The following is a 15,162-nucleotide window of genomic DNA, read 5'->3' as shown; positions in this document are numbered from 1 at the left end:
GGGCACACACACACACACACACCACACACACACACACACACACACTGTTGCATTAATGGTATGGGAAAGGTCATCCTCAGATAATTTTACGCATTAAATACAAACTCTGGCTTTAGAAAAAAAGAAAAAAGAATTGGTTTTGAAAAAGAAAAAAAGGAGTCTAACAGAGCAATGAACTCTGCTGGTTGGTTGTTTAAAGAGAACTGCGCCAACAGTACCATCTGCCATAGATCACAGAGAGACTGGGTTTGTTTTTCCAGCTGAAAACCAGGGAGGAGTTTTCTTCTCTACAACCTAAATGGTTCCCTCCTTACACTGCAGCCTTAAAATGGAGCAAGGCCATCAGGTCTCATCCACTTAGCTCATGAAAGTTGGTGTGAACTGTGATGCACATGGTAACTGTCAACCAAAGAGTCATCATTGAGTTCTGGGCAATAACAACTCAAGTGTTTAAAGGTTGAGGACGGAAATGAATATCATCACTGCCCACCACTCCAAAGCACAGCAACAGAAATCAAGGGTGAGTAGGTGAGAGGGTGGTGAGGTGGTACATGTATGGAAATATGAAGGGGAATGGGTGGTACTGGTACGCTCTGAAACTTGAGTCAAAAATGGTAGCTGGCCTATCTGGAGAGAACAGGCGTTTTTCAGATAACATGAAGTGTTCAGATTCCTCCAACATTAGTGACTGTGTATTCACAAAAAAACAACCCCAAAAACAAAACAAAACAAAACAACACACACACACACACATACACACACACACACACAAAGAGGAAACCCAGTACCCATGAAAAAAGTAACATGTTGGCTTCCCCATCGTCTTTGAAAATTTCTCTGATGGCATCTATGACGGAATCTATGGTTCATTCATAAATATGGAAGCAAAGAAAATACAGGAGAAAGGAAATACCGATGGACAAGCTTTGGTCTCCAGGAATAGCATTTTGGAGGGGGCCCACCACAAAACAGGAAAGAAAGGCAGAACACAGGAAAGAGAGGAGGGTGTAGGGGTATTAACTGGTTGGAACACCATGACCACCACCACCACACGCACCTATGAATCACTGCCCCCTCTCTTCAGTCCTGGCCTTGATCATTTCCCTGCCCCCAGTCTGCTTTGATGTGCCCCCCTGCAGTGGAAGTGGCCCATGCCACATGTGCCAGACCAACAGCCACACAAACACACTGTGGCTGAGCTTCCCCTGCCTGCTGCATGGGGAACCCTTCCTCAATGTGTCACTTCCTTTTCCTCTCAGTCAGTGGAAATCTCCCCCTGCTCCCCACTTACACAGCAAACAATGGACACATGGTGCAAAATGGTCCTGTCTTTCTCTGCCTCACCCAATTAGTTACACTTACAGCCTGGTTACTCAGCTCCCCCCCCTGTCCCCACTCTTCCTTCCCCCCTCCACCAAAATGCTACTTCCCTTCATCTCTGAGGGAGAAGAAGAAAGAAAGAAAAAAGTGAGGTCTGTGTGTGTGTGTGTGTGTGCAAGCGAATGTGTGTGTATGCAATCATGCATGCAGACATGTGAGTGTGAATGTTTTATTCAAAAGGCAACTGGCATGTTCTGCTGGGACCTGATCAATAATTATACCATCAACATTTATAATTACTTGATAATCTATGACAGAATACAGTGCAAATTCAAACAGCAGACTGCTTCTTAACAGTTGGCTGCCTGCAGCCCTCCATAGAAAATCTGCCCACCATTTCTTTTCCTCTTCTGTCAGGGCAGGGCTGGAGTCTTAAGGTCTGACATGCGTGCACACAACCCATAAACTGTAAAGGGTCACTGCAGTTGACTGAAAGATCAGACTGTGATCATATTGTGCCTTTTGTTCACAAAACAATCTTCAATGGGTTTTTGTTTTGGTTCCCCCCCACCCCCCATTTCATGCTATTGTAAAAGAGAGACAAAAGAAAAGAGTATGCAATGCACCAACATTTGAACTTCATATACCACTGGCAAACATTCAGATTGTTTGTTTTTTGTTTTGCTTCCCTTACATTTTCCTTTCCTCTATCCTCTCTGTCTCACTCCTCGCTTCTTCCCTTCCTTTATCTTTACATATATATGGTTCCCTTTTTCTATGCATTAACCTTAATTTTCCTCCTTTAACAGCTGAATGCAAACAGCAAAATATTTGTGTTCAACATATTTGTGTTTTATCTTGGGACATTATCACTGTTTTCTTTCACATTCAGCAAAGAAAGAATAACATGGAAGCACAGTGTGCACCTTTTCTCAAGCTATTCTGTTCATTTTAAATGTATTAATCACCCCCCCTCCCCCTCTCTCTCTTTCTCTCTATTGTCCTTTTTGCTCTCCTGACATACAGGCACACACAAACACACACACAAATATGCGCATACAAAAACAGACAGACAGACACATACACACACACACACAAAGAACACCTGTGGGTGACTAAACTTGACACTCTTCTCTTTTATGTTGTCAACACAGTTCACCTTTTTTCCCTTTTTCTTTTCTTTTTCTCTCTCTCTTTTTTTTTTTTTTTTTTAACCCCTTCCCATACAATGACTTGTGGGAATGGTGACACAAAAGCTGAATGAAGTGGGATGACAGTCGCCTGCTGTTCCACCCCCTCCTCCACCTCTCCCTCACCCCCATCCTCACCTCTCCTCCAACACACATACACACACACTCTCCCATGGCCTGGGGTTGCCAACCTTGCTGCTCTGTCCTGATTGGCCCTAACAGGATCACACTACTATCAGCTTAGGCTCTCCTTCCCTGACACCCAAAGCAAAGCCAACTTTGCAGTACAGGCCTCAATGGCCTGGCCAACAAGTTGGGAGATTTAGGAGGATTGGCCTTATTGGTACAGCACACACCTGTCTGACCCCGCAGTGCCTCATGCGTGACATCTGTTTATGAGTGAGCTGGGGCGAGCTCTATTGCATCAGCATTGAGAAAAACAAATAAAGAATCTGAAATAACTGAATGAAAAGCAAGAGGGGAGGAAATGTAAAGGTAAAAAATTCAGGAAATCAACTGGAACATCTGTTACATCCACTATAATAATAATAATAATAATGGACATTTATATAGCACATTTCTCCAGAAATACTGCTCAAAGTGCTTTACATTTCATTCCCCACTCCCTGCCTCCCCATCAATACTCCCCTCCACCCCCTACCCTCACCCACTCACACACACGGAAGTATGTGAAAAACTCATGCAACTGAACGTTGGAAACTACCTACCCATCCATGACGCCCTCTAGAAAATGCATCCCTGCAACACGCACCCAGGCACACGAACTCACAGACACCCACCAACACACCCCACACACACATGGCAAACAGCCTCTCCACACCAAAACATACACCCAAAACCAGATCACACCCAGATTTATAAAAACAAACAAACAAAAAAACAACAACAAAGAAAAGAAAAAAAAACCCAAAACTGCTGTTACTGCTGTTGGAAAAGATGTGTTTTCAGAGCAGACAGAATGAAGCTATTTTTTTTGTAATTTGTTCCACAATGACGGAGCCTGGAAAGAAAAAGATCTTTGACCCTGTTGCTTCTTTTCAACAACAGGGAGTTTTAAAAGCCTGGTACCATAAGCAGAACGAAGGTGACGAGTTGGAATGTACACTTCAAGGAGGTCAGAGAGGTAAATAGGGCCAGAACTTGAGAGGGCAGAAAACATCAGAGCAGAAAGCTTGTTTTCAATTCTTTTGAAACTGGTAGCCAGTGGAGAGAGTGGAAGAGAGGAGTAACATGTTCAAATTTGGAGGATCTGAAAATAAGTCAAGCAGCATTGTTCTGAACTCTGAAGTTTATCAAGTGAAGCTTTTGGAGCACCGACAATAACAGAGTTGCAGTAATCATTCCCTAGACAAAACAAACGCACAGACTAATGTTTTGGTTGCTTCCATAGACAGGTAACGGTGAATAGCACTAATTCTTCGCAACTCAAGATAAGCTGATCTGCAAATGTTTGAAAATATGTTGCTGAAATGACTGTGGTCAAGACTGACACCGAGGCTCCGCACTGATTGGGAGACAGGAATGACTGTGTTGTTAACCAGAAGAGAATGAGGGCTGCACTTTTGATTTTTTTTTTTTTTTAATTAGAAAAAGATCTTTTGTCATGGTTAGTTGGGAAAAAAAAAGGAAAAAAGAATATGTCCATTCTGGTGAACTACTTATAAACTAAAGGAAAACTGCTGACAACTGTCTGCATTCACATACTAGGTTTAAGCTGCTAATGAACATGTAAGCCTAGGAGATGTGAAGTTACTTCCACCCCTTTCTCACTGACCTGTTGATGTTGAATTTTTATCCAGTAACCAGTTGAATGCTGTATCCACCATTTTCCCATAAAAAAAAATTAAGTACCAACTGGATGCTATTCAATTTGCAGCTGAAAGGTTGCAGGCATGTTTCCTACCAACAACCCGTGAGAATGCAAATGACCATTTTTAACTTGATAGGTTTATTTTAATTATCTTTTAAAGCAGTCACAATGTCAGTATGTGTGACTGTGAATAAATCATTGAACACACACACACACACACACAGAAAGAGAGCTCAGACCAGAGACAGGAAGTGTATGTGTGTGTGTGTGTGTGTGTGTGTGTGTGTGTGTGTGTGTGTGTGTGTGTGTTACAGATTGTGAGCAAAACAAAACTGTGTGTGTGTGTGTGTGTGTGTTACAGATCATATGCAAAACAAAACTGAAATTATGTTCTGGAAGCCCATTAGAAAGAACTGTATATAGGCTGAACTCAGACCTTTTGCACTGAGTCATCTTTATCTCTCGTTTGTGTTGTAAACTATTTTTATTTCATGTTTCATTATGTCTGTTAAACTACATTAGAACTTCACTGCACAATGCTCCACATGCTATGGCATCCCCTGTCCCATCCATTTTCCCACAGAATTTCCAGTGAGTCACTGCGTGAGACAATGACAACTAACCTCTTCTCTCCCAGCCCTCCCAGTGACCTAATCACAAATCCACAGCTCTTCCACTGTGTGACTCTCTGTGTCACAGAGCACTACCAGTGATGGATTAGGACCTAAGTGTGTAGTGTAGTGTAGTGTGGTGTAGTACCCTAAAACTTGTCTCATTCTAAACTGCTGGAGTGCGACAGCCACCAGTCAGGTGAGCTCAAATGTCACCTTCCAATGCACACTGCTCAGACTGTGTGGTAGTATGCTCCTAATGTTTTGTGTGCACGCTAAATGGACCATAGTGAGATGACATGTTGAGGGGAGAGCAGGTGGCAGGGTACAGCAAAAGGAGATGGATATGCCAAGTAAAAGGCTAAGCCTTCATGGTTCAGGTTCATGGTAAAGAAGAAAAGGAAAGAAAAAGAAAGAGAGAGAAAAAAAAGACTGAAATAAGAGGAAGACAATATATGCATAGCCACTTAGCACTCAGCACAATTTCACAGGGCACTGCACTAGGATACCTATTTATGCAGAATTCTATATGCAGCTTCTCCTAAATTTTTGCTTTTCCCATTTTAATATCAGTATTATATAAAATTGATGCTTGATGTACTGTAATTACAACTTCTGCAGCACTGAATAATGAAGAATTATGCTGGCGTACAAAGTGTAATGTTCACAACTTCAGTAACAATTTACTCAAGCAGTCTCAGCAGAGCAATACTAGAAATCAAGTGTTGTGCATTTGTTCACTTGGTTTCTGATCACAATTTCAAACTCAATCACTATCATCTATGACAAGCAGTTAGATTCATATTATAATTTATATTCTTCATGTTATAGTGTGCCAGCAGTGTCATCTACACCCCCCCACACACACCCTTTCCCCCTCCCTCCTTACTGTTTTCTTAGCTTCACTTCTGCATCAGTTTTGCTCTCTGGCCATTCCTGACAATGTCTTCCTAGAGTGGGTGGAATGGCTGTTATGAATAGATGATTGAGGTTTTTTGGGTTTTCCTCCCATTCTTTTGTTTCTTTCAGGTCTTGTAGTTGGCATACAAGCTGGATTGTGTCTTTTGTTTGCCCCATCCATGATCTTCCTCATCCTTGACGGCTGCCTTTTGGTTCCTTGATTGTGTCTTGCAGTGGGTTTTGAGGGTTTTCTAATGCTCTGAAGTAGGTCTTAACCTGTTCTAACTTGTTTCTGGCCTGCACTGAAGGAAGGTCAAGCAGGTATCGCATGGTTTCCGTGGGCGTGTCTTTTGTTGTTCCAAGGATCAGCCTCATAGCTTCATTTTGAACTCGTTCTAATTTTAGGAGGCTGCTTTAAGACGGTGTTGTTAGCCCAAGTCCGTAGTTGATCATACTGAGAACGAGTGACTGATATAGCAGGAAGAGGTGGCGTTGTTCAATACCTTTGGTTGCCATTGCTTTTAAGACTGAAAGACCTTTTTTGCATTTGAGAACAGTATTTTCCATATGTTTTCTGAAGGTCAGCATCCTGTCGAACTGTATTCCTAGGTAGCGTAGGCATTCGGTTTTCTCAATTTGAATTCCGTCGAATGACACAGGTGGTGGTGATTTGCTCGCGGTTCTGTTGTTGAGGGTGCATAGCAACATTTGAGCTTTCATTGGATTGATGGAAGATCCTGTGTCCTTGCACTATTGAGCAATATTGTTCAGTTGTTTCTGGATGTACCTGCCGTAGTGATGGTGTAACCAGCCAGCCAGCAAGGCATGGTCACGTGTGACTGGCACAACTTGTGCAAATGCAGGAATGTTTCCCTAGTGGCAGCCTGTCTTTCAAGTCGTTCCCCATCTCCCCTTTAACAAACACAGCTGAGGTAGATGGCGTGACTTCGAAATCTAAACTAGAGAGAATTTATGCAAATATGAACTTTGATCATGCCGGCTAACATGCCGAGAGTTGTATCGTCCTGTTTCCCTGGTCTGTTTGTGACGTAAACGGGTGAACTTGTCATCACAGAATGTGTATAGACAAATGGGTTGAACTGTAGTAAATCAGATCAAACTGTTGCATTGGACGAATCAGGATGGGTCAGTAAATCTGTCAGTCATTCATGTAGTGTCACTTGGACAAGCCAAGATTGGTTATTTCAGTTCAACTAGTTGGGGGAGTGAGTGTTGTAGCTTGCATTTGTTTGCACAGTATGTTGTGGAAGGAAATAAAACCAGTCAGCACAGCAAATTCTTTGCTGTCTCCCAGAGGATCTAGAAACTGACACAGGGTGACTGATTGATCAGTAATGTGAGGAGCAAGGAAATCCTTGATGGGCTGTGAGTACATGACTTGTAATGGTTTTATGTTAGTTTGATAACTTAGTTTTGTTGGGAACAATGTTTTGTGTCAGTGAAAAGCCAGTTTAAGTTGATATTGTGGCTGGTGGAAAGAAAAGGGGTAAATGTGTGGAGAGAAGTACCGCCTATATCTTTTGAGTTTCGCTGACACCTAAAGTGGGTTTGATGTACTTTGATGCATTACTTATTGTGTATATAGTAGGTGGTGTTGGTTCAGTGTGAACTGAACAGATCTACAGGCTAACACACTGTCAGTGTGTTGAGGGTTCAGCTGTGTGTTGCTTCAAATTGCTAAAAGTTGCTGTTACTAAGTAGAATGAACTGCTTAGCATGTGTACTGCTTAATAACCACTCCATGTGGCCCTGCTATTAGTGTGAAGAGAGTGAGTGAGTGCAAGTGAGTATGTGCATCAATTGATCGATCTGTTATATCCCCCTGTCTGCTCCCCTCTCTCTTGGAATCGAACCACACTTTCGAAGAACAGTTTTTACATTCAAAACCACCGGAAACACAATGTAAGTCTTGAAGATGTGACAGGCCTGCATCAGTACAACACTGGAAGTGGACATTTCTTTCTCATAAACCACAGGGAAGATGACTTGTTATCCTGTTAAATGTTCCAGTAAAAAAAAAAAAAGAACTGTTCATGTTTTGTGAGATAATTCCTATTACCTAACAGTATATTTTGAGGCTTAAATGTTTATTGGGAAAATGCAACCACATTGCAGTGCAGTCATTCTGCTGTGGATGGCTGTCCAGGCCATGTATCAAATTCTTCTAAAAGTTGAATTCCACAATGGTTCATATCAACTGATGTTGCAGTTCCTAGGAAAAAGTTGACCTTAATATTTACTAAACACACACACACACACATACACACATTCACAACAAAAACATAGTGATTACACAGCCTCATGTAGTTTCCAAACATGAGCCTAAAACAATCACACATAACATCTTATCTCACTGATAAAATACACAAAATACAGCTGATAAAACTTATGCTTATCTATATACTCACCTGCACATGAACACACAGAAAGAGAAAGACACACTCACAAACAATAATAATGCTATAGAAAATTTCCACTTCATAAAGATTTCTCCTAATGTCTTCCTTTTAAAGGTGCAACACATCTGTTGTATCATCAGGCTTAAGGTCACAAACACACATGCAGAATGCACATATGCACTCTAACACAAATGGACAAGCGAACACACATACAAGCTTCATGTAAGATATTTACAGACGCTTCACCATTCCATGACAGCATTTCAAATGCACACACTTCTTACTGGATTTTGTCCCCACTGAGTTTAGAGACATGACACATTTTCTCAACAACTCTGTCAAAGGGAAACCAAACCAGACAGTATGCTTATTCTGCATCATGTGTTGCTCTAGTCTTACCCAAGGTGTGCAGCTGTGTGAAGTTGACTCGCAGATCTGTCAGCTTCAGAAGATCCTGAACCGCCTCACTGTAGGGGTCCGCAATACGGATGAAAGGAGGAAGCACTTTGAAGATCACCTGAATGAAGAATCACCATTGTTTAACATCATAATTTTTTGTTTTTTGTTTGTCTGTTTTTTTGTTTAACATTATCGACACACATTCTTTTTTTCCCCAACACACTTTTTTTTTTATATAACCATACAGTAACCACTGATAAACATAAAATTACTTTCAGAATTACATTACCACAGGAAAGGCAAAGGACAAGAGAAAACGGTTCAAACCAACAAATAAAGACTGTAAGAAAAATGTTTTACAAATACAATATTTAAAAACAAAAAACAAAAATTAAAAAAACCCATCCCAGCAGTAAATCATCATTCAAGTTTTTTCTTCAAATCCTTTAAATAAAGGTGTGAACTTAATATATGTATATATACATCTTTGATAATTAAACTGTTGAAGTAAAATCAGATGAAAAAGATAAAGAAAGTCATTAAGACAAACAACACACAAATTATATCTAATTCCAGGCAAGCAGATAAATGCATTACAGAGTTTTTTTGTTTTTTTTTATCAAACCATTTCCAGGTCTGAACTGATAAGTATATTATATATATACATATATATATACACACACACACACACACAGAGTGATAGATATCTAAATATACATTAAATGTGTATGATTATCAAATCAAAACTGATAAAGCAACCCACCAAAGCATCCAATAAAAAGAAGAAAGCATACCTCTCCCCCACTGGATGGTGTTTCTCTGGAGTACCGCTGCACACAGATGACATCAGACAAAGAGCGCACGGGTCCTCTCGACACTCCAGGGAATGACTGCGCGCAGTTCTCAGCAAAGTAGCGGTACACTGCCCACGTCTTACCAAAATCATAGGACCTCTCTATCAACATGGCCTTGGGACGGAAAGTCTTGAAGGTCATGATTAAATGGGTGAAGTGGAACTCTGCTTCCAGTTTCAGCTGGATGCTGACATTCTCCTGGCCATTGACAGCCTGCCACCAGCGGTTGCCCCTACGGTTGCGCCTCCGCCATCCACGGAATGAGGAGACAATGTTCTCTATGCGGTGGCTCTCTTCGTTAATACCCTCCACCCAGGGTTCTGTGGAATTACAGTACGCACATTTGGTGGGTTTTTCAAGGTAGCTCACAACACAGTATCTTTCAGGCCTCTGCAGGCCACAGGTGGAAGATGCAGACAGCATTGACTCACGGCCAATCAGGAGGTCACCTGTGGCAGGGTAACAGCTGCCCTGTTCACACTGGGGCTGCCGTCTCTGTCCCAGTATGCCTGCACACAAAAGATGCAATACAGGTTGAGACTCCCAAAAAGAACAGCATTCCATTACCAAAACTGTTATTTGACAACTTAAAAGCAAACTTTCACAACACTGACGGAAAACTGGGCCTGGGATCATCCTTTTAAATAATTTCTGGTGTACACTTGTAATGAAACCATTTCTTACCAGAGCTGACAGCATTTACAGGGTATTCACAGAAGCTTCTGTGCTCAAAGACATGTCAGCACCCTTTGACATGTGCAAGGTGTTCAATCAGCTCAAAACAATAATAGCTGCAATTTCAGTTTCAAGAAAGCATTCAGGGATCAACTCATCCATACATTTTATGTGCTATACACATATATTTCCACTCCACATCGGCCTTAAAAAAAAAAATTTTTCAAAGTAGATATATGTGATCTACAAACAAGTCCATCATTTTGGGAGCTACAGAATATTTCTGAGCATTTTGTTGAAAAGACAAGGAGGCATTTAAAATGAGAAAGACTGTGGGTATATGGCTTTGCAAATCTGGAGACAAATAAGCATCAGAAAAGAATGACCGCAGAAAGCAGGAAGAGGGTAAGCCTGTCTCCTTTCCAAATTACAAGTCTACAGTCTTGCCTTCATCCAGTTTATTGAATGTTCATGCATTCAAAACAGCAGAAAAGAAAAAGGATTTATTATGAGATCAGATTTCTCCCCCAAAGCCATGCATTGCTCCACAAAGACCCACTCAACTAAGGTCAACACCCTCATTTGACCCCTTTCCTTAATACAGCTACTGATCGGACTACTCTCACTCCACTGAGTTACCACCCTTTGTTGCTTCCACCAGGACACCACAATAAGCACATGGCTCAGTCAGTAACAACGGAATCTGGGGTTGACTTTTACCCCAGTGAACCCATACACACACTAGACCCACTGAATGTCTTATAAACCCCTGTGCTCCCTCCATGAAAACCAGAGGGAGGCATGCCTGGCTTGCTGACCGTGCAATTAGTGCCTGGGTTCCCATATGGCTCACTGCCTATGGCAGGCCTCCAGCCTTCACAAGGGTCATCTTGCTCCTGCCAAACCAAGCTGAAAGAGGGATAGGGAAAAAGGTTGTGAAGGGCTGGAGTTCTGCAGCTGCTGATCTACTTACAGGTATGACTTAAAGTGAGCATTAACATTTTCACCATAAATCATTTGAAAATCTCTCTCTCTCTCTCACACACACACACACACACACACAGCATGCACACACATGTGCACACGCCCACATGCAGGCATACTACCTGCCACCACTTGCATACAGACATATATGCATAAGATAAAATCTTTTGTTACTTATTTATAGCACCCAGCACTAGAGATAGCAAAGAGCAAAGAGCTATGGATAACCTCTTGGGGTATATCAATAACGGGAATCGTTTTTCCTTTTTCATTATTACAGTTGAATACACAGGGGTCTGGACTATTTCACAAGCAGCATACACAATGACTGTACAGCTCCAATCTGTGTCTTGCTTATGTTTCTACAAGACTCCAAACATGCTGAGATTGTAAAGCAGTTGCATAGACATTTTTCTGATAGGATTTAGCAGCTTGGTGGATAAAGCCACAGAGGAGGGAGGGGAAATGAATCATCCCTTGTGATGGCTTGACTCCTCACTTATTACCTTCCCTTCCACAGTAACTCCCACCTCCCTTCCCCACTACTCCCTGTATCCCACCCACTGAGCTGAAAGGGAAAGAGCTGGATGATCCCACCTCACTGGCTGTGAAAAGTACTCACACACACACACACATACATACAAGAGGCAGGATTTCTGCTTTTTGTGCTGTCACATGACATAAATAACTGTGTGAAATGGGGGTGGGGATGGAAGAAGGACAGGGAGTGGAATGGGTGTATGGGTGTAGGGGAGAGGAGAAAGAAGGGGAGGGGTGTCAGAAAGAGGGAGTGAGAAAGAGAGATGCAGAGAAAGATACACTGTGTCCGCGTCTGAACTTGTCTCTTGGTGCATGCTGCATGTAGTGCATGTTTGCATGTGTCTAAGCATTCATTGAATTTCTGACACACTTCAAGCCACATGTAATGTGAAAGTCTGTCTGAAATGATGAAATGCACTGATTTGAGTTCCTGGTTCAAGGTTAAGAGATCAAAGAAACTTTTGTGCTCATCATTTTCAAACCATCCAAATGACTTCAATGAAGTTTAACATGAATTCTGTATCTAGCCTCTAGGTTCTGAAACCACACATAGGAAACAGAGAGAGACTTTGGCTGATTGCTGTATTCTTTTTGTTGTTGTTATTGTTACTCCATCTATGTTCTAGCAGCAGTAGTGTATAAATTTGATCTGACTAATTCAAGTCACTGACAGTGTGTTGGAGACTGGAATGTTATATGCCACACACATGCTGATGTATCATTCTCTACTGGCCATTCTCTGTGAATAAAATCTCTGGAAAAGCGTGCATACTTCTTGTCCTATTTTTATGTTAAAACAAGAAATAAGGAGTAATATGTGAGAGAAAAGTAACAGAAGGGAAAAAAAAAGCATTGCAGACTGAAAACCTTAACCATCCTCACTGGGACTCATGATATGTGATTTTCAACAAAGGCACCACAATTTCAGCCACCACATGTATGTGATTGGTTCAGATTAAAAAACAAAAGACAAGTATTGTCCCCCCCCCCCCCCATACCCCAATCAGACAACAAAAACAAACAAAAAACAACAAACAAAAACAACTAGTGTGTCCTGCCCTTATCTGACTGTCCCCTATTCACCGCCATGCTCAAGCTTGACCTCAGACTCTGAGAGGTGACTTCCTTCGTCAAACCACTTGGTGCAATTTGGTTCTGCATCAAGTTACTGTACAATGTCTGCTGCACATTTCTACTCAATGTTTTGCTGATCAAGACACTAAGCTGCTGAACCAAATGTTTTCATAAACTAGTTGTGAATATGCTAAGTGCAGTCGTTTATTTTTTTCTATTTGCCAAATTGTTTGAAGATGTTCATCATCAACATTAAAAGAATGACAGTATCAGAAATATGACCCATGAATCACTTTAACTCGTTTGTGCCATGTAAATGAAAGAAACAGAGTGGAGAACTGAAAGAAACAAAAACAAAACGAAAAAAAACAACAACAAAAAACAAACAAAACAAAAAAAAACCCAAAAAACAACAACAAACAAACAAAAAAAAACCCCCTGGAGATGCTGAAAACTAAAACAAAACCAAATAATTTCAAGCAAATGCTCAAACATGTTAAAATAGCCAAATTATACTTGCCTATGTAGCATGTACATCATAATGTTTTTTAAAAAGTTTTCGACTCTCTGAAAACCATGTGCATGCCTTTCTGTATCAGATATTTGTAGCAAACTTTGATCTCTCTTTCCCTCCTGAGTTCTACCTCCATACCCCTTCTTTGATGTTTCCCTTTCACAAACCCCTTATCACCCTCAAACTGTCAAACTCAAAATGAAGTATAACAATTTTAAAAAGTCATAAAAAATAATAAGTTTTTCAATCTAAAGTTAAAAAGAATAAAAGTTCATTGATCCTTGTAACTAGCACTAGCACTTGTGTAAAACTCACAGGTGTCATGGCTAAAGGTTTTATGCCCCTTCTCACACACTTCTGTCTATAATGTCAACTGCTGGATGGGCAAGGGGAAAGGGCAGGGTTAAAAAAAGAGGGTCACAAATGTGCAAGAGCTCACACACACACATACGCATGCATGCACACACACAGTGACACACACCCACACACACAATCATTTCAACTTGAGGTCCTGTGAACAGACTACACAAAAATCACATATGCACATATGCATGCACACACACACACATGATTATGGGGAAGAAGTAAAGGGAAAGTAGAACATGTGGACTGTTTCATTCTGTGTTCTTAAAACTATTCATTCATGTGCACAAATGAAATTCTTTTTTCTTTTTTTGTCCCCCGCGCATGCCTTAAACGGAAGTTCACTTTTGTTCATAAAAAAATGTGGTGATGATGTAGATTTGTACAAACATCTCTCAAAACAAACAGGCTTACTCATGTCCATAGGTGGATTTTTAATCAAGTGTTCACCTTTTCTAAATTTTGTTCATGTCCTTTTCCTTTCATAAATGGTGAATGTTTATGCATACATTTAGGATAATTAAGTGAACCAGACAACCTAATTAAGCAGACCAGACAAATGGCGCCCTGATGATGAGACAGTGGGACAAAGGTCATGTCTCTGTCTAATCAATTCATGTGTGCTGTCAGTCACAGGAAACAATAACTTTTGCCTGCTTCAGACTTTTCATTTCAGAAAATGTTCTGGGTAAGCTTGTTGTGTTTCAGCAGATGACTACCATTCTCTCCCTCTAAGATTTTTTTTTTTTTTTTTTAAAGAAAAAAAAAAGAGACAGAAGTGATAGGGCCAGCACAGAACAAGGTGCTGTCAAACCAAAAATTTGGTAAACTCATGCTCAACATAAATATTTCATTCCTCTATGAACACATGAACATGAACAGGCGTGCTTGCACAAGCACACACAGAGACCATCCACACACACATACCACAATGGATAATGTTAAGCAATCCAATCAAAACCGTCAAGTAAAGACAAACTGACCAACTTCAACCAGTCAAGACCAGAGTTTACACACATACTATCATTTGAATCAATATATAAAATTAAATAATAAAAATCAAAAGAGAGAGAAACCATCCACTCATACTTCAGTTTCCCCAAGCTACATTCAGAAGACTACACTTGAATCATGGGTACTTGAAACAAAACTGGCATTCTTACTGCACCCATCTAAACATATCCAGTGATATTTTAAATACATTTTTCAGTCCTCTTCCCCAACTTGGCCTGAACATTTATTCTCACTGATCATATCAACTTCCATAGTATAAAACCCAAATATTACCAGGCTCCACAGAAACTTAAACAATGGTCAATATCATAAAGTACTATTGGATCTTATCACACTCTAGCAAACTGAACTGCACTGAGATGTACCATCACAATTATATTCCCATTATATACACTGATGGTAGAGAGGGAGAGTGGGAGGCGGGATGGCAATAAACTATAACTAAAATTCATACTGGACTTTGAATGAGGAAA

At 40.8% G+C, this 15,162-nt stretch overlaps 1 protein-coding gene across 1 annotated transcript in view; it reads right to left on the bottom strand.

Moving 5' to 3' along the window:
• Positions 1 to 15,162, bottom strand: part of LOC143284760 (laminin subunit beta-1-like) — a 61,135-nt gene that overhangs the window by 36,182 nt on the left and 9,791 nt on the right. Inside the window, exons 3-4 of the mRNA XM_076591730.1 lie at positions 9,466 to 10,034; positions 8,672 to 8,789 (exon numbers count right to left, since the gene is read on the bottom strand). Of these exons, the coding sequence (XP_076447845.1) occupies positions 8,672 to 8,789; positions 9,466 to 10,034 (687 nt within the window). The remainder of the gene's footprint in view (positions 1 to 8,671; positions 8,790 to 9,465; positions 10,035 to 15,162) is intronic.

This window comes from Babylonia areolata, chromosome 8 (genome assembly GCF_041734735.1).
Source record: "Babylonia areolata isolate BAREFJ2019XMU chromosome 8, ASM4173473v1, whole genome shotgun sequence".
Classification (NCBI taxonomy): domain Eukaryota; kingdom Metazoa; phylum Mollusca; class Gastropoda; order Neogastropoda; family Buccinidae; genus Babylonia; species Babylonia areolata.
Note: the sequence above shows the minus strand (reverse complement) of the source record. Positions and strands in the feature narration are given on the sequence as shown.